This window comes from Clupea harengus, chromosome 3 (genome assembly GCF_900700415.2).
Source record: "Clupea harengus chromosome 3, Ch_v2.0.2, whole genome shotgun sequence".
Lineage (NCBI taxonomy): Eukaryota > Metazoa > Chordata > Actinopteri > Clupeiformes > Clupeidae > Clupea > Clupea harengus.
In genome coordinates, this window is record NC_045154.1 from 26,705,972 (window position 1) to 26,730,758 (window position 24,787).

At 45.2% G+C, this 24,787-nt stretch overlaps 1 protein-coding gene across 2 annotated transcripts; it reads right to left on the reverse strand.

Annotated features, from left to right (window-relative positions):
- Nucleotides 1-40: 40 nt before the first annotated feature.
- Nucleotides 41-23,915, reverse strand: prickle1a (prickle homolog 1a). Of its 2 annotated transcripts, none has more exons than XM_012837354.3 (8): nt 23,650-23,915; nt 7,140-7,319; nt 5,042-5,155; nt 4,086-4,223; nt 2,954-3,157; nt 2,527-2,713; nt 1,567-2,421; nt 41-1,453 (listed from the first exon to the last, which is right to left on the reverse strand). In XM_012837354.3, exons 2-8 carry the CDS (start codon nt 7,308-7,310, stop codon nt 600-602), a joined length of 2,523 nt encoding a protein of 840 aa, XP_012692808.1. In that variant the 5' UTR covers nt 7,311-7,319; nt 23,650-23,915; the 3' UTR covers nt 41-599. The 2 variants fall into 2 exon arrangements, with proteins under 2 accessions (XP_012692808.1, XP_031421066.1); XM_031565206.2 differs by lacking the exon at nt 23,650-23,915 and adding an exon at nt 11,906-12,733.
- Nucleotides 23,916-24,787: the final 872 nt, after the last annotated feature.

Genomic DNA, 24,787 nt, shown 5'->3' on the forward strand with positions numbered 1-24,787 from the left:
TACAAAAGAAACTCATCCATGAAGATAGCATGGGTCAGAAGTAATGAACATATGTTACTTTATTATTTTTAAAACCCTGATTAACAAAAGCAGAACTCAAAACCATAACTGCAGGTCCAAAACTAGTACTTGTAGCCAGAACATATAAAAACATCTTTTGAAACTCAGGGATATAAAAATATCAGTTTTACATCTTAACTTTACATTATATACATTAATATTTGCACTGTTAAATAAGATTTTCAGTTTGTAAATGCTGTTTCATAAATATCTTTTAACCTGCACAGGGTGCTTATGACTTATTAGTACATGTCAACTGTTTCATTCTCCAATGTGTAAGTTCTGTTTTCATAGATGGTGACATTGATACTCATACAAAGAAACATTTGGAACATGACCATTTTTCAGGTTTCCTACTATGTTTTGTCAAATAAGGAGTTTAGTGTAAACACTGTTATAGAACTAATCCAGGCCATCTCACAAAATCCCCATCAACAATAACACGAGGAAATCAATGCAGGTCTTTGAGAAGCGACAGTATTATACAGAGGCAAGTAAAAGAAAGCTGAAATAAAAATCTAATAGAAGTTATAGTTGATTTATGAAATGATACAGTTTTTGCCCTTGTGTCCTCTCTTCTTTTTGGATTTTGTTCTTGGGCCAAAAGTGGGAGGCACTTGGCTGGGTAGATCATCAGCGTAGTAATGGTACCTGGGTTGCCTAGGCTTAGGAATGGGCTGGCCGAGGAAGAAGCCCTCTTCCTCAGACTCCGATGAGGAAGAGGAGCAGGTGGAGCACCAGTCATCATCCTCAGCCCCATAGAGCCCCAGGAACCTCTCCACAGCTGGGTTCTGCAGACCATAGTCAGAGACAGCGTGGGCTTGCGAGGGCTGTCCGTACTGCTGTGGGTTCGAGCGCTTGTGGTGGTCCTCTCTGAAGTAGACGCGGGCCCTGTCCTTAGGGGGCAGATTCAGGGCGTTGTCGGAACGGGTCTTGCGGCTCCTGCGCCGCCGGTGGCGGTGGTGGTGCTGGTGCTGGTGCTGCTGTTGGTCCGGCTCGTCAAAGTGATACACCCGTCGGCGAGTCCGTTCGCTCATGGGAGGCTGGCGCACCTCCAGGTCATTATAGCGTCCGTTGTCCACCACGTCATCTGAGAACTTGACCTGCTGGGGCCTGGACTGTGATCTGGTCCTACGCAGCACAGGTAAGTGAGGCAGCTTAGGCCTCTCCTCCGGCAGGGGCACCACCTCCTCTTCCTGCTCCTCCTCCACCACCTCCTGTTGCTCCAGCTCGGAGGTTAGGCTCTTGAGGGAGTTGGCGCTCCTGTGCAGCATGGAGGAATTGAGTGTTCCCATGTTGCTGGTGTTCTCGCAGTCCTCTACCTCAAGTTCAGGAAAGTCTTGTAATGAGTAAAGCAGTGGTCGATCTCTGCTGTCACCGTCAACCGATGCACCTGCAATTATCAAAAGATTAGTCTGAGAGGCTGAAATTAAAGAAATCATAACAGAAAAATAATGTAAAAATATTAGAACAGGAAATGTGCAGAGCACTGGTCTTAGATCTTACCTGTGATATTAGACAATGCCAGGGAGTCCATTGAGTCTCTGACACTCTGCTCGTTCAGCTTCAGTTCATCAGTAATGCACTCTAGAGAGTCGTCATACCATTGCTTGTCATTACGCTTGAAGCCACTGGCACCATGCTCCTCCAGGTCCAGCTCCTGGATCTTCCTGCTGCTTGCAGGACCAGGGTGGCTGCCGTAAGCCGAGTCACCCAGTCCATCCTGGGACTGAGCCCAGTACATGTCCACCTGGTACTTCTTACTAGCCAGACTCTGGCTGCTGCTGCTGCCGCCTGACTTGGGCTCGGCCTTTGTTTTGACCTCCGACTCGTTCATCCAAAGTTCCGTTGGCCTGGCGTCCTCCTGCTGCTGGAACACTCCGTGCTCTCCAAACTTCAGCAGGAGCTGGGTCATGTAGTCTTCGTGCTCGGCCCACTCCTCGTGGTCCTCAGGGGCCTCCTGCTCCTCCCTGTTCCTCCAGAAGTGGCCATCGGGGAAGCTGAGCTGCGAGAGCTTGTTGGACAACGTGTCCTCCGCGTTTCCAGAGAAGCCGGGAAACTTGTAGTTGTCGGCGGGGGAGAAGAGCAGTGACTGTCTGCACTGGTCCGCCGAGCGGCTGCTCTTTCCCATACGCACGCTGCGGCGGGACTCACGGGAGCGGGCTGACTGGAAGGCCGAGTCCGAGGAGTCTGACGCGTGGACGTCCTCTCCCAGGCTGCAGGACTTGGAGCAGTAAATCCGTCCCTGTCTTGGGAGGAAAGGGCAGCCCAACAGGGAAGCCTTACACTGGACACAACTGAAACACGTCTCAGTCGCATGCCAGTGGAGGCCATCGTATGTCATCTGAGCATGGTCCACACCTGTAGGAGAGGGAGTAGGGGTACTGATTTGTTGGGATCCTGTGCGGAATGAATACGCAATAGGTAAAAGTCGACAAAGTATATGCTTAAGAGTTTTGGGCTTACCGATGTGCTCTCCACACGCTTCGCAGTACTCTGCATAGAGAGACTCAAAGCAGCCACAACAGAACGGCCGGCCATCCTTCATGATGTACCTCTGCCCACCCAGAATGGTCTCGCACTCGAAACAGGCAAAGTGGTTCATGTGCCAGTGGCGGCCCTCTGCCTCTGTGCACTCGTCAGCAAAGATGATCTGGGAGGGCGCAGAGTCAGTTTAGATCGGGGAAGATGGCAAAGCTTGTATTTCACGAATGTTGGAAAAAAAACTGTCAGCTCTCTGCAAAGTCTCACTCCAGTTGCTCTAGTCTGTTATTAACTTCTCCGAAAGACACAACAAATATACTGAAGAAAAGGCTGGGCTGAAACTAAGGCCCTTAAGTAGGCTTCACTATGTCCCTGACGTTGGTACAGAACCGTGTTGAAGTAAGCTCACCTCATCACAGGCTGAGCATCGAGGCTTTAGCAATTCTGCGTGATGACGGCCACAATGGATCTTGCCCTCGTGGTAGAAGTAGATCAGGTCCACCAGGAGCTCGTTGCAGGTTGAGCATGCAAAACACGCCGGATGCCAGCAGAGTCCAGACCCAGCTCTGGAGGCAAAAACTGCCATCTCACCACCATTGATACTTTCCCCGCACTGTGAAGAACACCAAATCAATCCATGAGAACAAAGGATACATAGGAATCACTTAAATACTCGAATTTGAATATATACAGTATATATGGTGCTGTGATTGTTGAACAGTTCCTGGATCTCAGTATATATGGCCATTTTTTTCCCCTCTTAACTTCCCTGGCTGGTTCTATCCCTCAAGATTAAATGATAGCAGGTCTACATGTGGCCTGAGAGAACGGCATGCTCCATGCCTTTATGCAACCACGGCTGGTACGAGATGACATCCACAGTCGTTTCCTGTCATTAAATATGGAGGCATCACTGGAAACTGGGGTGTCATATGGCCACAACATTTCAGTGGCCTACTGGTGAATAACGGCGGTGTTGTATCCCCTTCCATCTGTCTGGAGCCAAGGCACTATGTGGCATCCCCTGTCAGAAGGAATTATGGCTGCGAGCTCTGTGGTCTGTGTTCCCCTGTGTCTGTGTGCCATGTGGGGACACAAGCTTGCCTTGGAGCTCGGCTCCAACTGGAGGACTACAGAGGGTCAGAAATGAAAGGGGAGGCAGGGGCCTTCTACCCCATCAGTGAACTTTGGTCGTTTTAAGGGGATATGCTTTCATAGGGTTTAATGGTTTACCCCGAGGCTGCTCTCTAGCCATTGTACAAACGAACTGGTATGTTACATTAAACATGGAGTCACCACAGACTCTAGCTGATACTTTTGTTTGAATGGGAGAAAACAGGCTGTGTTGTTCACAGACATAGTTAGGAAACAAATGGAGAGGGTACTTGAACGCACCAGTCAAAGAGAGGGGCTGTGCAGCAACAGAATGGTCTTGACAAGAAACATTGATTGACTTCTTATTTGAACATTGAAGAACAGGTTTATGCATCACTGCTTCCATGTCTTTTTCGAGGACAACATACAGTACATAGGACACTTACATTTTCACAAATTGCATGCGCCATCATCCTTGGCACCATCTTGAGCGTTCCCCTTCCGAGCGCCTCCTTCTTGCGCTGCACGCTGAACATGTGCAGCTCCTTCCGCTCCTCCTCGCTGAGGGACTGGCAGTACCGCACCTGGGAGAGATAAATGGCGGAAGGGTGTTGTCTTTGTCAAACACATGAGAAAGTAGTATTTTGGCACACAGGCCGACAATGGCCTCTCACCACAAATCTGGGGTGAGGTCCATAATGACACCGCCTGACCTCAGCTTACACCACCTCCTGTTTGGTTAACTTTTGTTTCTACTGCTGTTTAACAAACACCCCCCTCCACCCCCCAACACTTAACATCAGCCAAGCCCTGAACGAGAGTGAAGGGGGATGTTTACATAAACTGGCCCATGTTTAGAATGAAATCAAGAGACAGATGACAGAAAAGGGGGGGAAAAAACAGAGGAGACATGAAAGCAGGGCTGTCCTGCCACTCGGCCCTAGTAAACAGCGATGGCACACATAACCCACCAACCCCCCACCCCTCAGTGCAACATCCACAGCCACATCAGCCTTGGCTTGTAAACTGATGTTATGCCAGGAATCTTCACACCACATGGTGAGCACAGTCCTCCCCAGCAAACATCATAAAGGCAAGTCAAAAGAGTTTCATTCTTATGGTGCCGGCACCCATTGAGACGGCTGATGAAGACAAAGATCCCCTCTGTGATGGCACTGCGGGGAATGCTGTGACCGTTAAGCAGGTCTGAAAATCACAGGGTTTTAACCAGTCGTAACAGAAGCGTCCCATAACTAGCACAGGTTCAAGTGTGTCTTTGAGGTCTTTGAGGGTGGGAAAAATGTCAGTGAGCCTGCAAATCTTTGCTCGTTACACTTTTACTAATGTGTGAGCCTGTTGTGGCATAGGTTTATGGTGCACCTTCTTTGGATTTTACTCATACCTCATTGTCGTGGGGAGGCAGTTGGTACAGGAGCTGCTTGATGCGGTATTTCTCTCCAGGACTGTTCACATAGGGAACCTTGTCCTCAGGCAGGCAGGAGAAATACAGCTGGACCTGTGGGAAGAGGTCAAAAACCCCTCAGCATGGTGGAGGACAACACAACATGATGGAGTGTGTATGAAAAACACCATGACTACTGGCTACAACAAAATGAAAGAGAAAATTGAAAAGTGTCTATAATTTCCCACGCTTCTAACTTCAGACGAAACTCAGCTCATGTCATGCAAACTCTGTTCATACAAAGACCTCGAATTAATGTCTGAAAATAGTTACACAATTACCCCTGTCATAACAAACATTGCGCCTGGTCAGTTCAGCAGTTACCGGTGGGGTTTAGTAGCTAGCAGCCTTTAGCTGTCACTTTGACCAGAACAGAACTGCTTGCCTACACCGCCCTGTTGGCTCTTTGACCCGAGTGCAGTGACGGCAGAGTGCTTTACGAGCTCGGGTCATTACAGGCTTCAGATAAAGAGGCAGAATGTGCTTGACTCCTCCTGTGAGTGGAGCATCCATCCTTGCTGCAGCTAAGACAAGCTGCTGGAATGCCATTTAGTCTCTTGACAATCGGGCATCCTCGTAAATTATGCACATTTTCATGCTGTTATTACCCCGGCTCCCCCCAGGGCTGTGCTCCACCAGTCCCGTGTCTGTGTCTCACCCTGCAATGATCGCCCATAATGTGCGGGGGGCAATCCAGGGAATGGCTGCTATAAAGACATAACACTTTATTCCCTGCATTTTTTTTAACACAAAGCCCTAGCGTGTTTGGATTTTAGGGGTCTCCTGGTGATCTGGCTCTTTTCTCGCCCATCACCCTCATTCACTGCCCCCTCAGAGCGCTGCTCAGGAGGGTGGGCAGGGAGAGAGCGAGGGCCTCCCCCATTGTCTTGGGAGAGTGCCACATCATAGCGCCTGCAGACACAAGCAGACTGTGTTTGTGGACTGGCCTGTAAAAGGGGGTTTGGGGGTGGGGGGGGGGGGGGGGGGAGACATGGCTTCCAGTGCTTTAGTGCTCCGTTAGCCAGCGGTTGGTACTGGGCCTACGAGGCTCGGAGTCTGCCAGCTCGTGATAATCACTCACAGACTTTTCCATGAAGGGATTTGTAAATAGGAAAAAGAAAAAACACATCCTGTGTGTGAGTGACTGGAGGAGGGGTGCCTCTGAGCTCCACTTTAAGAAAAAGAAACGGATGAACACAGATTCCTATAAATTAGAACATGCCTTTCCAATAGAGTCATTCTCGCTCTGGCTGTGTAAATTGATAGCTGTTGGAACCATGCGCTGATGACTGATGGATCTCATGTGCCAACTGTAAGGATTAAATGTAATGTTCCAAATATTTGGCAAAATATTTCATTTCCAACACCCCCCATAGAACAAGACGTACTCTGTTCTCAAACTCTTGACACTGAAGCTGTATTTTTAGACGCGGCTTTTATCATCTGTTTTGGGAGTTGTCCAAGGTTTTGATGGAAATCAACACTTTGATCATTTAAAGTCCACTTGCATCTATGAAATGTTTTATATATTTCCAAGTCCTTTCCTGTTGGACAATGGACCGTTAAGAATACTGATTAATGTTTTTGGCCTGGGCTGGGCTGGGCTGCCTATTACCATTCTCCCTCTGGTACATCTGGGGCTAAAAAAGTCACCATTCACCATCTCTTGAGGCTTTTAACAATATTCTTATTGCAACCAATGAAAGTTCCCATGGTGGCAGTGTAAACGGGTAAGCGAGTGGGGCATTTTTCTTCGCATTTTCTCTTTCTTTCTCCTTTCTCACAACCTATAACCGAGGTTAAAAATAGAGTGTAGGCTTAAAAGAATCTATACAACAGATATTAAAATTGTATTACAGTGCTAAATTCACAGTGAGAAAATGCATTTGAGATAATTTACTGAAGTCATTCTCAAAGGAAAGTAATGCCCTATAAGAGTGGTCTTCATACAGTGGTCATACAAGTGTGTTGCTATATTCTCACAACAGTATTGACACATAGGAAATGTAGGCAAGGACAAGACGGGTTGTGACCTGACCTGTTCAGGACGCAGGCCGGGTGGCACCCAGGCATACTCCTCCAGGGCACAGCCTGAGTCATCGTCCGATGTGGAGCTCCGCTGGAAGCCAAAGGTGAGCTTGCTGACTTTCTGCTCCATATCCAGTGGCCTCACGGCACCGTGGTAACCGGCTGCGTTCTCCAAGTTCATCAGAGCGACCTAGGGTGGCACAGCAAATAAGAAAAACACATTAATCAAATGAACAGAACCCACATACGAGGCACCATCACACACACACACACACACACACACACACACACACACACACGCAAACACACACACACACACACACACACACACGCAAACACAAAGACACACACACACACACTCTGATGTATGCCACATAAGGGTTGTGATGGTCACCAGCACTGGAGGCACAATTATCCACGCAAACCTGGCCCCTCCGCAGAGAGCCCTATAAAAAGACTCTGCCTATAAAAAGATGGCCGTTTTACTGTCATAACCAGTGTGGCGATGCATCACCCAGAGGTCGTGCCTGATGTGGTTTTGGTGTCACTCCCACGTTCCAGCACATTTACGCAGGGACATTTTGTCTAGTTTAAAGGCCTTTTTTTTGTCATGATGGGATTTGTCAGGAATTTTCATTGGTCTCTCCCACTAAAATGGTGTCTATTTTACAATACCTCATACATATACTTTGCCTTTTCGATATCCTATACCTCCCTTCATGATGCATAATTAGCATCATCCACAATATGGATTTAAAAGAAAAGAAAAATGAAGAAAAATGCTTTTGGTTTTCTCTTCAGAAGAAAAGCACCCCCACTACAACATAGCCTGCCAGTGGAAGTGCAGTCCATGCACAAATGCAGTTCCATATGGAAAGTCTCTAAGAGTGGATTTCCCCTGAGTCTCTCAGACGTTGTTTTCTAACCTGCCAGAAAGACTCATGGCCGGGGCGAGGACAGAGGCCCATTCCTCTGCCTTTAATCTCTGGGGGCTGCTTCACAGGAGGGAGCAGGCAAACAGGTGAGACTGGACAGGGGAGTGCACAGACATGCTCATCAGACCTTGACGTAATTCAGTGCTGGACACGGACCACAGGGAGATCAAAGAGCGACACCCCCTCAGAAAACACAAACAGGACAGGGCCACACTTGAGATCAATGCTGCAGATTGGACTGGAATGAGGAGATGCTGCTGTTCTTTCAGCCGCCACTCAAAGTCCCCCCCCCCCCACACACACACACACCCCACTCCGAAAGCATGACTCAATCAGCAAGGAGATATATTTCATGCCCACCTCCTCATGACCGCAATAAAGTTTTTTTGACATCCATGTCCTTGCAGCCTTACAAAATTGATAGACCTATAGAAAGTTGGCGTCAAAACCACGTTATGAGTTACCACTCATTTTCTGTATATAATATAAGAGCCCCATGATGCCTATTGGGGAAATAGATGGCTGTCCAGTTGTGCTTGTTGCTCAAGGGTGTAGGCTGTAACCGTGAGGTTTCAATGGAGAATGGGCTCTGCCCCCCCCCCCCCCCCTCCCCTCCAGCCTTGGAAACAGCTGAAAAAACCAGCCACACTTGACTGCTGGCTTTGAAGAACACAGACGTGATGGTCGTGGCTTGAAAAATCTCTCCTTTGGAATGTTGTCTATGCATGGCTGCCTGACAGTATGGGTCATACGCACACAACCCCGTACACACACACAGATGCACCAACAAAAAAAGAAAACACGGCGAGACCAAACTGTTAACGGTGTCAGCTGCATTCAGTGACGAGTCTTTCTCAGATAGCCCTGAATGCCATTCCCTTCTTGAATGATTAGCTGCCTCCCGCGCCGCAGCTACTGGCTGTTCATCAACCAGCCACTCAAGGACAGGCCACAGATTCATATCTCACACCACCACACCAACAACACCAACAACAGCCGTGTCCTCCACGGAGCCATCAGCTTTCAACACCCGGCAGAAAAATATGATAAATGGCAAACCATTTCATTTCTGTCAAGCCTTTATGTGAGAATTTAGGATTTGTGTGGCTGGACTGGAAAATTTAGGATTTGTGTGGCTGGACTGGAAAACAGGGAGGCCTGCTTTATCAGGCAGCTGTTTACCTTTTCTGTCGGTTTAATCTTGGAGATGAGGCCTGTTATCTCTGTCACTGGTATTTAAAGTCCCCCACAAGCTGCCTTTAGACTGGGTCTTGAAGAAGGTTCTTTTATAGTCATGGGGTAAGATTTTAGAGTAAGATTTCAGCACCAACCAGTGTCTTTTTTTCCAGACAAATTGCAACATACTTTCAAATAACAGGAACCAAAACTAAGTTTATCCTAAATGAATGTTGTATTGCGCGAAAAAGACTTTGTCTAGGTGAATACACAAAGTGCACCAATGCCTTTCAGTCTTTCATTCTTGATATGCAGGCAGACCCTCCAAGTTGAATGGAAGAATAAAGAGCAACGGGCCAACGCCCTCCCCTTGAACCACATCCTTAAGTATGCTAATTCTATCCAAAGAAGTTGTCCACAGTGTTTCCTCCATTTCCACATTCAATCAACATTACTAGAGATGAGAGACAGATTAGAAGTTCTGCTACAGTGTGGGGATACACTAGCAGCTGGGCTGATTGAAAAACAAACATATATGTAATGATCTGTTGGCAATGATGAACGTGCAGGCCCTGCAGGAAGGGAGGTGAAGGCTGGGGTTCAGTTCCTGTGTGTGTGTGTGTGTGTGTGTGTGTGTGTGTGTGTGTGTGTGTGTGTGTGTGTGTGTGTGTGTGTGTGTGTGTGTGTGTGTGTGTGTGTGTGTGTGTGTGTCTGTGTGTGTGTGTGTGTCCTCCCATACTGCTGTGAACCCCTGCTGTACTAAGTGTTTAACAGGCCCTCTCTTTTGTAGAGGAACTTGTTAACATGGCTTTTGGGAGCCCGAGATGCATATCTGTCAGGTCCACCCACAGTGGGCTTATAGCCCCAGCCAGGGGCCGAAGTGGGTGGGTGGTGGTGAGTGGGCCCTAGGGGGGGGTAATCGGGTGATCAAGCTTGAGGAATAGCCCTAAATCATATGGTAATAGAGCAGCTCAATGGAGATGCACTTACACAAAGGCATGGGAAAACAATGTTTTGTAACCTTGTTGTAGTGAGCATAGAGTGCATGCTGGCCAGGCTCCTTTCTTTTAACACAGAGTTCCTGCATCATTTTCCTACACTTTCATCTGATTTGATTTTCACCAGTAATACCTTCAGGGCAAGTCCATCAACTTTCCTTCCAGTTCAACTAATTTGTTTAAGCAATTCCTTTGGGGGGAAATCCGCCATCAGTTGCGATGGACGAGCCTGTGTTCACCTTCACTAGAGAGAACTGAACCCCTGGAGCAGATACTAAATCAAAAGTGCCTTCATGCACTGCTATCTGAATGACATGATCAGATAGATATGCTATTTCCCACTGCATTATCATCTAGTGTGGTGATGTAGCAAACACAGTGACTCAGAGTCCATGGATTGTTAGATACAGTCATCAGAATTCAGAAACCAGTGTGAATTCTCTATACTTGTTGTTGAACATTTTCACAGCATCGGCATAATCCATTTAAGCGCTCAAAATTCTTGACGTGAGATTCTCAGAGTGAGTTTGTTCGAATGATAAGGCTAAATGCAGTGCATATGATTATTTATTTATTTTCAAATGTGTTTCATGTCATGTCTGAGCTACAGATGTCAAAAGATTTCCTGTGATCTCATTCTGTGACCAATCTGTTATTTCTGTTGGGTGGAACCATTTTCACACTAGATCTGCAGTCAGACTTGTTGGGCTTGTTTCACTTGGATCCATTTAAAAGATATTTGAGTAAACCAAAAGTGTGTCACCAGTTGGTGCTTCAAGAACACAGCATGCTATAGAAACATTAACGGCCAAATAGCAAGAGCTGGAAACTTAAACACAAGATCATCAGCACAATTCATAATGGAGTCCATATGCCATTTTTCCCTTGCAGTACATTCAAACAAATGTTGAAGAACCAGATTGCCCAGCAGCTTACAAGGTTAGACACAAAGGAAATGGAAAGTAAGCTACATCACGACATATTACAGTATCATCAAAGCAAGTCTATTATGTGACATGTATGTCTTATGTTTCTGCCATGTGTGGCCAAAGCTAAATATTTAATATCAGATCGTTCAAAGAGGTTGAACTCAAATATTGAATACAAATACACAAAAACAGAGAAAGCACATGTGACTACTCATTTGAGATAGATGAGCCTGTCCCAATGTGGAAAGGCAGGAGGCTGCGTTTCGGCTGACCCTATCAGAGCCTCATCCATCATGGAGAGTATTATTCCAAGGCCAAATGGTCGCGAGGCTTTCTCCTGTGGAGCGAGCCGGTTTGAGTGGGACCACCTGCATGCACGTCCTGACACACATGTGCTGTCGGCAGACAGCTGACAAGCACCCTCTGGTTGCATTCATCAGAGCCATCCAGCTGAACCACACTGCCAACGCGGTCATACACACACCTTCCTCAACACTCCCGACACCTCTTAGACTCTTCCCAGCCATGCTTAAACCACAGCTAATGACTTTGCACCCCTCAGTGATGTCAATAGTTCCGGCATAGTTTACATTCATAGTCCAAAGGCTATGTCAAGGAAAATCTTAGTAATCACAGAAATCTTGCTTGGAAATAATTGCTAATAATGTTGCGTAGCGCAAAACCTCTCCATTGTTCAAACCAACAAATGTCCTGCCCTAGACACATTTCTTGCCTTACCTTAGTAAGCAGCAGACACCTGGCTGGCAAAGGTTTTCTTGTCTCCCCTGTGTGTTTCCAAGAGTCTCTGGGCTACATGTCTTTGGTAGCCACACGTACAATTGTCTAAATCCAAGACAGGCGATCTCCAGTCCTCAGTCCAGAACCTTTTGCGTCCGAAGCTGTCAGCTTGACTACATCCCGTATCAAAGGGAGAGAGTGTCACATGCACTGGCGCCTGTGTCTGTGTGAGTGTGTGTGTTTGTGTGGAGGGGAGGGGAGCAGGTCAACCAGATGGCCGTTTCCTTACTCTACTAGTCCCACAGAGCCAGCGCCAGCTCCGAGCCACACCCCCTCAACCAAGACTCAGCCAGTCAGGATGGGGCATTCACCCTTTGCGACCCAACCTATCGCACTTCAAACACACTTCAAATGAGCTCCATCAGGGAGTCCCCCCTCCTCAAGAGCTCCAGTTACTCTGCCATACTAAGCTTTCCCCAGAAACTCCCTTCTTCCTAAAACTTTTGGATTCCCTCTCTTGATGATTGCTGCTAGTTACTTAAGAGCTCACAAATGTCATTCCACGTGTTATCATATACATGTAAACTTGGCATCTCACAGAAATGCTTACGTTTTGCAGCTGAAAAACGATTTAGTTGCGAACAATACAAAATGAAGTGGGTTTCTTCTCACAGCAGTATTGTCGTCTTTAAGTTTAATCCTTCTGTTTTACACGGGTGAACCAGTGTAAAGAGGAGTGAATGCCAAAGGGCAGAATTAGTCTGCTCTCTCTTACAAGAGCCTGAATAGGTCTCATCTAAAGTCCATCCCTTACTTCCCAAGTCAACAATGATGTCAGCAGGTCCACACCACTGTGATGGAAGAATTGCTCTCCATGGAATCCTGAGCCCTGTTTAACATATGAATGAGAGACGTCCCTATCCAAATCAACCATTTCCATGAGGAAGTTTCACTACCAACATCGTGATGGTAGGAGGAAATGTATGTTGTTGGATAGCCTTCAGGGAAACATTTTATATGCTTTCCTGTGATTTATGCTCCCAGACACCCAATTTCATTAGTCATTTTGAAGGCTTGAATCGCCACCCTGGGATTCAATGACAAATGTTGTTGGACTCATTGTGAGTCTGACAAAAGCTTCAGGCATGACTTGGAACAAAACCAGCCTTTCTGTCCGGTGCCAAATCTGGTACCTAAGAAAAATTACCACAGGTCATCCATTGATGCTGCAAAATAGACTGGAGGAGCCTTGGAAATGCTTCTTGTGTTGCATGCAGGCATCTGACTTGGCCTTGAGTTAAATTCTGCTCAAACGGAGCCAGCCATGCCTCCCACTTACAGAGCTGAGGAAGCAAAGCCCCAGAATTGGAAAGCAGAAGGACAGTTGACCTCATCCTCTCTTCCTCATTTCCTGTGGAATGTGGAAAAGGTGAAGGCCTTCCTGTTGTTTCAATAAACAAAGCTCAGAGTTAGGGCTCAGATAGTGACCACCGGAGCCCATGTCCCCTAAATGGGGGAGGAAGTTATGAAATCCAATCCCCCTTTCCTCAGGGTGGTCTGTGTTGGTGACCCCAAACAATTCACCTTTCACTGCAAAACCACAAGAGTACTATCATACTGTGGACACTTAGCAAGGGTGCTTGTATGCTAGCATGAGGAAATACAGGTTGCCTTCAACATTACAGGTTTTTGAACATTACCCATGACCAGTTTTTTCACAGTACCCTCTCATGTTTAATGTCGCCTATATTTTTAAATAAGATGATTTATGTAATTACATACAATCCAAAGCTCCTCTGTGGAAGAAAGACTTAAGAAGTGAAGTTTTCTCAGGTTTGTGAGGAGGTATGGGACAAAGCCATTGTTGCAGTCAAGGCCACAGAGGTCTATTCACAGCAGGCTCCAGGCTGAACTGCAGTCCTTTGTGCTGAGGCAGAGTTTGCACCCTGTTACATTAGCAAGTCTTTGAGGGAGAAACAATTCCACATCCTGCAAGGGAGGGGGGCTTTCACGTGTTTTAGCATTAGGTAGGCATTAGGGGCAAACACTAAGTGATTTAGTGCAACTCAAGATGGATGCAAAACCTGAAATGGCAGCGATACCTTCTGACAGTTTTTGTTACAGGTTGAGAGACAATCTTTAAAAGCCCTATTAGTTAGGACATACTTGGAATGTGAGGGGCTGGCACTTCAAACGCAGATGTAAACCATATTATTAACTTAACAAACCTATTGTCTGTTGGTATTGGCACATTATTGTTAAAAAAAGAGGAACATGAATGACAATACACGAAAGAGATCTGTGAAATGCATCACAGTGATCTAACAGGTTTTAATGGAGGGACAAAGACTCTTAAATTCACCATTGACACCAAACACCTACACCACCCTAACAAAACACTTAGAATAATCACATTTGAGATCACGCTACAACATTTTAAGCCATCATTTAACTCTTTTAATAAAAAAGAGAGAGCAGTCATTAAGAAGAAGTGAGTACACTCAAGTCTATCCAAATACACATCCAATATATGGGATGGGGAGGGGATTTAGTTTGCTGGTAGCACACTAAAAGTGGAGAACTATTGTTAGAGAGAGGTCTTGTTTCACAGTTCAGGGTTCACTTGAGATACTTGTGAAATATAAAACAAGACAAGCCACATATCCCTGACCCCTGACCTTTGTGAGCACCCAGCGAATCGTAAATCTCCCCCCTGCTTTATGACCCTCCACCGTCACGACTGCAATGACCCCAACAGCACCTCACACCTGGCCCTCACCTCAACTGTAAAAAGTAGAATGAGAGAGAGAAAAACCAAGGTTCTGACCCAACATGTCCCAACGCCTGTGAAAGCTTGCTGGCCAACATGCTCCAACAGTTAGGGAACCAACCACCAAGGATAAAACTGGATTCTTTGGCAATATAATCCCCCAGGCTCTTGAAGATCAGTAAAAAGCAGACATTTTGAGGGCTCATCTTGAAAGCCTCCCAAAAATAACTTTTAATCAGAGCCTGGCAGCCTAGTGATAAGAGTCACTTATCACATGGTTAGATGAAATCAATCCTCCTGCAACCTCAGTCCGTAAATACACTGACCTAATATAATCACTTCAGGAACAAAACATTGCTAATGGCTAATGTGGCTAATTGTCTTTCTGGCATGACTGGTGATTCCTGCTCGAGCATGGAGAATTGGGTAATCTACTTTAGTCTAATAACCTAATGAATTAAATTTACTTGGAGAAGTAATTTGCTTATGTGGGGAGTGAGCCCTGGAAACAAGATGCGCTGTAACACTGGGGACACCTCGGGGACACCTCGCTGGAAGGTCAGAGTGGGGTATGCCCTCACATTGTATTGCTATTTACTACTGTCCTCAGCCTTTGTTGAGTATAGCACCCAGTGATGGGAGAGCCATCTTATCATAAAAGTAGGACTGTCTCAAGGCTTAAATGACTTGCCAATGGCCATTATCAGGGGGCAGCCACAACAAAAGGTCCAGTCATAAAGGGCAATAAAACCCTATCACTACTGTAACAACAGCCCTTTACGCCTGAGAGAGGAAAAGGTCAACTGGTGGAGCTGTCTCTGCATTGATATTGACTTAGGTAGATTGGCACGGACAAACTTAGGTCAGACAGTGTGGTTGTTACCAGTATAACCCTCAGATAACCCCTTCAACAATATCTCTCAATGAAGAACAGGCTCAGCAGAACTCCAGACACATATAGCTCTCCCCCGACAAACTTCTGTCTAAACACAGCCAAATAATGAATAAGCAGGAAAACCACACTTGACCTTGCTTGAGGTCGTTTCATCCTGCGTTGGATCTTACAAATCAGTTAAGGAGATGAAATATCACACTATGACCATTGCTAAACCTTTGCGTAAAATAAAATAAATATCTTCTTACATTTGCAATTGCATAACTATAATACATTTTTATTGGATACGAACATCAAACCAAATCACATGTTTTATTTGAATAAATCCAGACATAATGGGATAACTACATGTGGCCTTTATTTTTTTTGTGGTCAGAGAGATAGTAAGCAAAAACGTAGGGTGCATTCCACACTAAGACAGTGAGCTATTAGCTTGCTATGCTGTTTTCAAGGAAGAGGTGGTGTATCTGTAGATTGTACCAAAAGCACTGAACAGTGATTTAGTAAATTGTGCTTAACTTAGCTGTCAATGGGTGTTTTCTGTGTGCGTTGCTTTAGGCTGAAAAAAAGAAACATCTATTTAACAGTATGCTGAGCTGTCCAGTGTGTCTTAACAAGTGAAAGACACACTGTATTGGTAGGGATGTCTTGGTTAAATCATGGGATTTGGACATCGTATTTTAGCCCTTATTTGACACCCGCTCATACAGTTGTAAACTCCAGACCTCATTGGGGACAATGGGAAGTGAAGCGTCAGAGCTCCCTGAGCAATTAAAAGGAGGAAGCTCTTTTACTGGCTGACACTATAACCCCACAAAGACTGTGTGGCAGGCTGCACACATAGACTTGGCGAATGACCTCTTCAACTGTACACACACACACACACAAACACACACACACACACACACACACACACACACACACACACACACACACGCACACACACACACACACACATATATATATATATATATATATATATATACATATATATATATATAAAGAGTCTTAAAAAGAGACATGCATGATTTGAGAAACTGTTCTCTTCGATTTCAAATCACGTTATACAAACTCTATGCACTACAATACTGTATCTCACAATAGTTATTCAGGAGGTTACGTTTATACATAAATTGAACTATAACAATGGCAATTATGACATTTGACATTCAATTTCATTCTAACACTGATCTGCTGTTTCCGCAAACTGATGTAAACCTTTTTGTAAGTATTACAGGGAACATACACTACCCAAACGGGATACTGATTGTAGTTAATGGATTCTCATAAAGCAAAAATATTCAAGCACAGGGAAAGTTGATCCTCATAAAAAGACAGCACTTGACTCTGTGACACTTAATAGAGGATATGTTTCTTTTAAATGCTTCAAGACAGAACTAAATGACTCAACAACTACATAACATCTGGTACTGTGTCTTTCCCTCCCTTGATCCTTGTTCGACGTTAAGTGCTATATCCAAGCATGTCAGGGAGACCATTTCCTGTTCGTGTTTCGCCCAGAGCTAAACTGGCACAAAACAGTGTGGTTGAAGGTGGGTGTTAGTGCCTGGGAATCCAGTCTGTGGTGGGGCCAATAAAAATCAAGATGGCTGCTCCTGGTTCCCACACATGGGAGCATTACCTCCAGCCACAGGGCTTGAAAAAAAAAGCAAGCCAATGCTTTTAGCCAATAGTACGAAACAGTTAAATGCCTCTCAGTTGGAATCCCACTAATCATTAACATTCCTGGTGAGGCACTGCACTCCAGTGCTTTATAACTGGCTAATTAAACACATGCTCCAGTGGCATTTCACAGAGGGAACAGTCACTGGGGTAAGTGGGGATGCTTCATTTTGGCCTGACTTAATTGGGCACAATTTAAGTCATTAGGGGGTGGTGGTAAAGTCAAAAGAAAAAGAGGGAGAGAAAGAATAAAGTGCCTGAATTATACCCCGGCCCCTAAGAGGAACATCCCTGACTCTGATGTTGGCCCCTCTGCCTTTTAATGTGGAAATGGATCGCAGGTATGCCCACTTTAAGCTGAGGGGAAAGGACCCTCTCATGTGAGTCCAACAGGTCCATGATTAGGACCATTTATCTTGACACAGACACAGGGGAGCAGACAGTCGCGTTGACCATGGCAATGGTCTGTGATGACCTTGCTTGCCAAGTAACCAGCTGTGGTAGCCATTGTTGTCAAACAAAAGGGCGTCTTTTATTAGGCCTGTGGCCGATGGGACCTATATTCCTGACTCAGGAACTTTACTTCAGTGCAACAGACCATGCTTCATAAACACACTATATTCTATCAAGCTTTGCCTTTGCAGTAAAAACAACATTTGTCCCTTCTATTAGATCAAGGGGCCCTGTTTACAACAACAATCACCTTAGATTTAAGTCACATAGGCTTTCTTGTTGAAAACTCAAAGCCCCCCAAAACAAAAGGCAGACAGCTCAAAACATATGATACGACAGTACGTGTCACCAATGCCATAAGACATGCTTTGACTGGAGAACCACAGCACGCTTCATGTTGACAAAATGCAAACCAGAGCTATTACTGACCAAACATCTTGGAAGAGCTTTTGAGGTGACTGGAAAACAGGCCAGGCATTTGTTATTACAGAGCAGATTACATATATCATGCTCTCAGCATCAGGCATATTTTCTAACATCAGAACCATGCCAAAACATCCTACTGTGGTCTGTCTTTTAGTGTGTGTGGTATGTACCTGAATCAGTGTGTGTGTGTGTGTGTCTGTGTGTGTGTGTGTGTGTGTGTGTGTGTGTGTGTTTGTGTGTGTGTGTGTGTGTGTGTGTGTGTGTGTGTGTGTCTGTGTGTGTGTGTGTGTGTGTGTGTGTGTGTTTGTGTGTGTGTGTGTGCGTGTAATGATATGATGATGCCTGTAAGTGTACATCTGGTTGCCTGTCCTCACCACTGTTTTCACTCATCCCCTGGCCTCCAACAGGAAGACGGCGCAAAAGCATTCCAAACACAAACAGCTCCCTTTGAACCTCACGCTCTCCCCCCTCTCTCTGGGGGCTGGCATGTGGGCCGTGGCCAAACAGACTGGTCTTTGTCATCCCTCCGCGCGCCATTGTGGGCCGCGGGGTTTGCTCTGTGAGCTCTGTGTCCTCCGCTCGGCTTAGCTCAGCTCGCCTCGGTCAATATTGACCCACCTGTCCACCCAGCCTCTGGCCCACCTTTGCTTCGACCGTAAAAACCACATGCATCCACAGCATCGCGGAAGCCGGCACTCCAAAAAAACTGGACAAAGAATAGCGCTGAGATAATACGCGCAAAGCTTTGAAGTGGCCTTCAGTAAAGATACATTTTGTTTGAGCTGACCGGGGCCTGTGGAACTGGTGAGCACAATCCAGATGTTGAGAGAGGCTGAGGAACAGGCAATGCGTAGAATCCTCCAGAGCAGGCCTTTACTTGTTTGGCTTCCTTCTCAGTAGAAGGCGGACCACGCACCCAGGTGCATGTCAGGAAATAAACCTATGCTCCTCTTCAAGAAGCATCTGTATTCTTTTTTTCATATCCACCAAATTCAGTGGATATAATGAATTCTGAAACTTAATTGTACACATTGCTCTTTTTTCTGTGTAAATGAGTGACATCACATTTCCACTTAACTGCTGAGAGAATATCACCAGAGATATACTTGAATATACCAAATATACTTTGAAGAGTAGCTTTGACCCCAACACATTGACTTGGGCTGGTGGACTGGACAGTCAGTACTTGAGGAAGCACAACAGTGAGCTCTATTGGTGAGACCTGACATTTGTGCTGTGTTATGGCCAGGCTCGTGTGAGCGCCACATACAAAGGGGGAGGCAGAGAATAAATAATTGCATTAAACACACACATAACAAAAGCAAGAAAAGGGTCTCTATGGATGTATGGATGCATATGTTGGCAGGGGATGTGTGGATGTCAGATGTGCAGTCGTATGCAAGTCTTAGATAGGCCCCACCCAATCCAAGGTGTGGACAATTAACTAATCGTCTCCCCAGTGCCTACAGACCACACACAGCCACTGCATGGACTAAAGAGGGTGCAGTGGATCATAACCACTGTTACAGTAAAAGACATCTTTAACCATTGAGCAAGCAAATGTGCTTAACTTCCATCTAACAAACTATCCACTGGGCTACTCTTCATGAACCTGCTTGGTGAATACCCAGCAAGTATAAGAGTGGACAGCTATTGGCTGACTTTCAAATGGAAATATACATTAGACAATGTGATATAGGTGGCCACTTTCCAGAAAAGTTATGTAATCTTTTTTTTGTCTCGGCTGGACTTGATTGAGAAGTTGGGTCCAAAAGTTAAAGAAACAGAAACAGTTGGGTTTTGAAATAATACTTGTACATGTACATGGCATGTACATTAGTCTTTATAGAACATCAAACTGCATATACAAATGTGTACAATTCTAAAAAACACAACTTCTTGAAATAACTTTTAGTTTTAATCTGTGTGTGAAGAATTCAAGGAAATGGCTTGCATAGTCCTGTTCAATGGAGTCCTTAGGTGGTTGTATTTTGATTAGGTTTGACCTTTCCCATATCATCAGTCTGGCCTGACAGACCCCCTCTGACAATGACAACATGCAGGCTGGAATGAGAAGCACAGGAAAGGGAGGGGCAGACAAGTTGTGAGTACTTTGAGCCAGGGGTCCGGAAAGTGCTGGGTGATTCTTTTTCGTCGAATAGCTCGGGTGTTTTATGGCTCACTAGAGGCCAGATGTTTACTTTTTTTGGTCTCTCCCTGATACTGTGTAATTACAACTTTCACAGTAGTTGGTGTGAACTTTTTGCTGCTGTTCGTCAGATCCAGTTTCCAAATCCAAGGAAAGCCAAACAAGACCAGCAAAGACTCTCCCCCAAATGTTCCTTTAACCTGTACAGCAAACCCACATCATCTTGTCAACAACTTAAGAACAACTTGAGATTTAAATTCATTTTCAAGCATGATGATGAATCATCATCAAATGTAGAGGGGTATTTTACATACAGGTGTATGTTAACTAGGGCTGATACAACGAACACAGAAACAAAAACACAATTTGTTCAAAAAATGGACCCTGCTTGGTTATGAATGGACTCTAGAATATGCGTGAGTCTTAATCGTCTGCATATGATATGTCAGCTCTCTGTTGGGGGATTGACTTCAGCTCTTCTCAGCTGCTGCCTTCAAGGGTCTGCACATGTGTGGAGCATTCATCACCATGGTGGTCTGATGTTAGCCACATTTATGCTGCACAGCATTGGATTACCGCAGACCTGGTACGACATTAAACTGGCTGCCAAGGCTGTGTTCCAGCAGCATTAACTTTCAAGTGCTCATAAACAGGCAAGCCTGGAAGCGCTAAATCACTGGCCACCTCTAATCAGCTGCAAATAATAGGCCTCTTCCCATGTGCTTTCAACATGGAGGTTCTCCCTGTCTCTCCTCCGAGTTCAGACATCCAGTTTGAAGTTGTTGGTATGCTGTACTGTGTGAAATGAGTCAGGCCTGCTCATAGCCTGACCACTGGTGATTACGCCACCAGCATCTGATGTTTGGTTTATTTTGTTCCCGGTTCAATGACCACAGTGGAAGACTACGCCTGACGTTAAAGGGGCCAAGCGTGGCAGCTGACGTGTGCGGGGCGACCACGTGCGCACACATCGGACCACCGTCGCTTTTCGACAAGCCACATATTATGGGGTCCTGCTGCAGCCCCACCGCAGAGGCATTTATGGGCAATGAGCTCGGGCCTGCGCTGGCCGTCAGGCGGAAGCTTGCTGCCTGTCACAGGCTCAACTCATCTCTGGGCCATGAAAGAGCGTTATTCCCGAAAGGTCTGAGGGAGTCTGTCTGGCTCCACAACCCCCCCAACAGCCTCATCCACACACACACACACACACACACACACACACTTCTACTCTGGGTTGGCTCGGGCCCAGTCTCGGGATAAAAGCCTGCCAGAGTGTTTGGGTTCAGGGCGATTTACACGGCTGCTAGGTAATTAATTCTGTCTCTGCACAAACATGCCTCTGTGTGCGTCTTGTGGGTGCAAGGCCCTAAATCAACAGCATATACATGCTGGTACTGAGCTTACACTTTCAACACTCACAAATGCACACACACATGCATGCGCACACACACATACGCACACAGCCTGCTTGGTTGAATGGCCCACAAGGACATGGGTCCCTCTGTTTATGTTTCCTGTCCAACTTACTTTTTGTAATCTCAGTGAAGCCATACATCTCACTGTAACATACACATAGGAACTCACACACAGCAATGGTGTGTCTGTGTGCATCCATTCCACAACTTGGCATATATATGAAACAAAACACATCTGCAAAATCAAGGGCTTATGAAAGAATTATCACTGTTCTGACGGCTGTTAAACAGCTGATAAACATTTCAAGAGAATGTTCTGTGGTCATGGCTATTCACCATCTGTTTATTCACGGCTTCAGTCTTAATCACTGTCCATAATGTGCAATATCACAAGGTTATCAATTTTAAATCTTACTTTCAAGTGATATGTTTAAGAATAAATGTGTCTGTGCAAGACTTGCTGCGTTTAAGTTGCATAAACGGCAACATACCCAAAGACCAGTAAATGTACGTAGATTTATTTTGTTCCCTTCTACAAAGCGGTAATTTCTGAGCAACACACCAGATTATCAAATCATTTAAGGATCTTAGTTTGCACAGTATGAAGACAATTCGCCGTCTTTTTCTGCTCCAAGCGAATAAGCGAATCACAAATGAGACTTTCGCTGTGACTCGTATGTCCACTAGAGGGCATTACTATCTTGGCTTCTTGTCTACACCATCAACTCAAACCCACTCAGGCACCTTTTCCCTGAACAATTGCTTGTCATGAAGTGGTGCGCAGTTTGTCAAAGCCTTGAAAAGTTAACCCACTAACTAGTGTGGAAACATACGAGTCTGTAAATAAAGGACCCCTTTTGTTCATACTCGTTTATGAAAAAAAAGATTCAACCGTAGATCAAATCCCCAAACTCCTCCAAATGGAGATGTTCATATAAGCTCAAACATGTAATGTTGTAGTGACCAGCCAGTAAAGAGCACTCAGGAGATTGGGGACTGGTTTGTGGTTTCTCACTTCCCTAGGCTTACAGCTCCTGCGTTGCTGCACTGGGACCTGCTAAGCACCAATTTTCATTCTCCTGGCTCTTCAGCTGTGACTGTAGTGACAGACTTTAAACCGGTGGTATGGCCATCCAACGTTTAAACATGCAGTAGCGCATACATAGGTTAAGCCACGTTCGTGTTTTCAGTAGCCTATGCAGTGAGACTTTTCATAAGTCACACAGGTTCACTAATGCGTTTTCCTTTACAACATTGAATATAGATTAAAATATAATACACGCAAAACAATAGTTTACAGCTGACGATTCTTTTTTTGAGGGGCTTTCGTGAGGGGCGCCTCACGCAGACAGTAATTACAAAGTTGAAGTTGAAATAGTCAAATGATAGCCTACGCTTTATTAAGGTGCTTTCGACTATTGTAATGTGCCTATATTCGCCTGTAGATCTAAAGAATGTGAAGTTTGCTTTAAAGAGGATAAACCCTTCTCAAGGGACCCATACACGTATGTGGAGACTTGAGGTTGGTACGCGGCAGACAGACAGCAGCCTCGCTGCACCGACCAGTTGTCACCAAAGTGACAGGCAACAGCTGAGTCCATACATCTGGAACCCCGGGCAGCGGCACTGCATAGCCTACACCCGATATGCTCCAACACCCAGTTTGAGGTTACCCACTAAAGAAATTCTCTTTAAATGTATTCACCCCAAATTAGTCCTGGGACTTGACAGTTCAAACGCTAATTGGAGAAAAACGGCATCTTTACGGATTAAAATAATATCAACGCATTAAGTTGTGGGGAAAGTTGGTAGGCTAATGCTACTTTCGTTGACACTAAAAAACGATACAGCACACAAGTTCGTTAAACTGTAACTGTAAATGTCTGTGGTAGTCTACTGATAGAAAACGTAAGTCATAACTAACCAGTATCAAGAGATAAAGAGTAAACTCACCTATATGTTTTGTTTCTCGGCGGCAGTCAAAGTATCCTGAGCCAGATAGTCCTTTAATTGAAGATGCAGTTTACTTTATGTCTCATTTGAGTTATACGTGTCCACAAAATGAAGAAATACGTGTCTGCCTCCTCGGAGCAATATGAGCAATATCAAAATCGGCTAAATGTAGGACATGGCATGCTTGATTGACGAATGTACACCAAAATACAGACAACTTCAGATGTCACTGAATTCATGAGTACACAACTCGCCAGTGGTCCCGGGGCTTTACGCACACTGAAATGACATTAACATTGCTCCCAGCCTATTGGTTTAAACATGCAACCCCCACCACTCTTTGAGAGAGAGAGAGAGAGAGAGAGAGAGGGAGAGAGAGAAAGACAGCGAGAGAGAAAGAGAGAGAAGCACATTCTTGGTAGTATGGAATAGACAGATATTTTGTGTTTTCGTAACGCTGCTGTGTTGGCAAAACGGGTAGATAGAAGTGGGCTTCTTACCCATTCATATGAATAAGTGTGGTCACTTTATAACGTCCTTATAGGAGGACGATGCACATTAAAGTGAGAAACATACCCTCAACTTATTTTCGCCGAGGAGTTAAATAAGGATGTTCGTGTTCTATGCACAATATTGTAACAGCTAGATACATGGTCCTAATTTAAAAGACCAGTTTGGGTACGTGGATAGATGTGGAATATCCGTCTGTATACCATATTTATTCTGCAGGGGATATTTATTCATCGGTAGTAAACTAGGCGTCTCTATGTATAACAGTTAGCCTACAGTGTGCCGTTTTAATTGATATATCATAATCCAGATTCTCTGTTTAATCTTGAAGTCTGATTCAAATTTGATTTGTTTCCAATTACTGAAACGATTAATCGAACTACATCAAATTGTACATCAAAAACCTAAAACCTATTTTCATATCCTCTCAGAATTTTGACATCATTATTGTAGGTCTAGAAGCATATTTACCTTTGTGAAAAAAATAGTGTTTGACCACAATTTTCACAACACTGTTGCCAAGATATCTGTACCCCCCCCCAGGTCTTTCTCTCTCCTCTCACCTCCCTTGATTGTTGTGGCTTATCTCTGAAGTGGCTGCCCTGCTGTGACACACACACACACACAC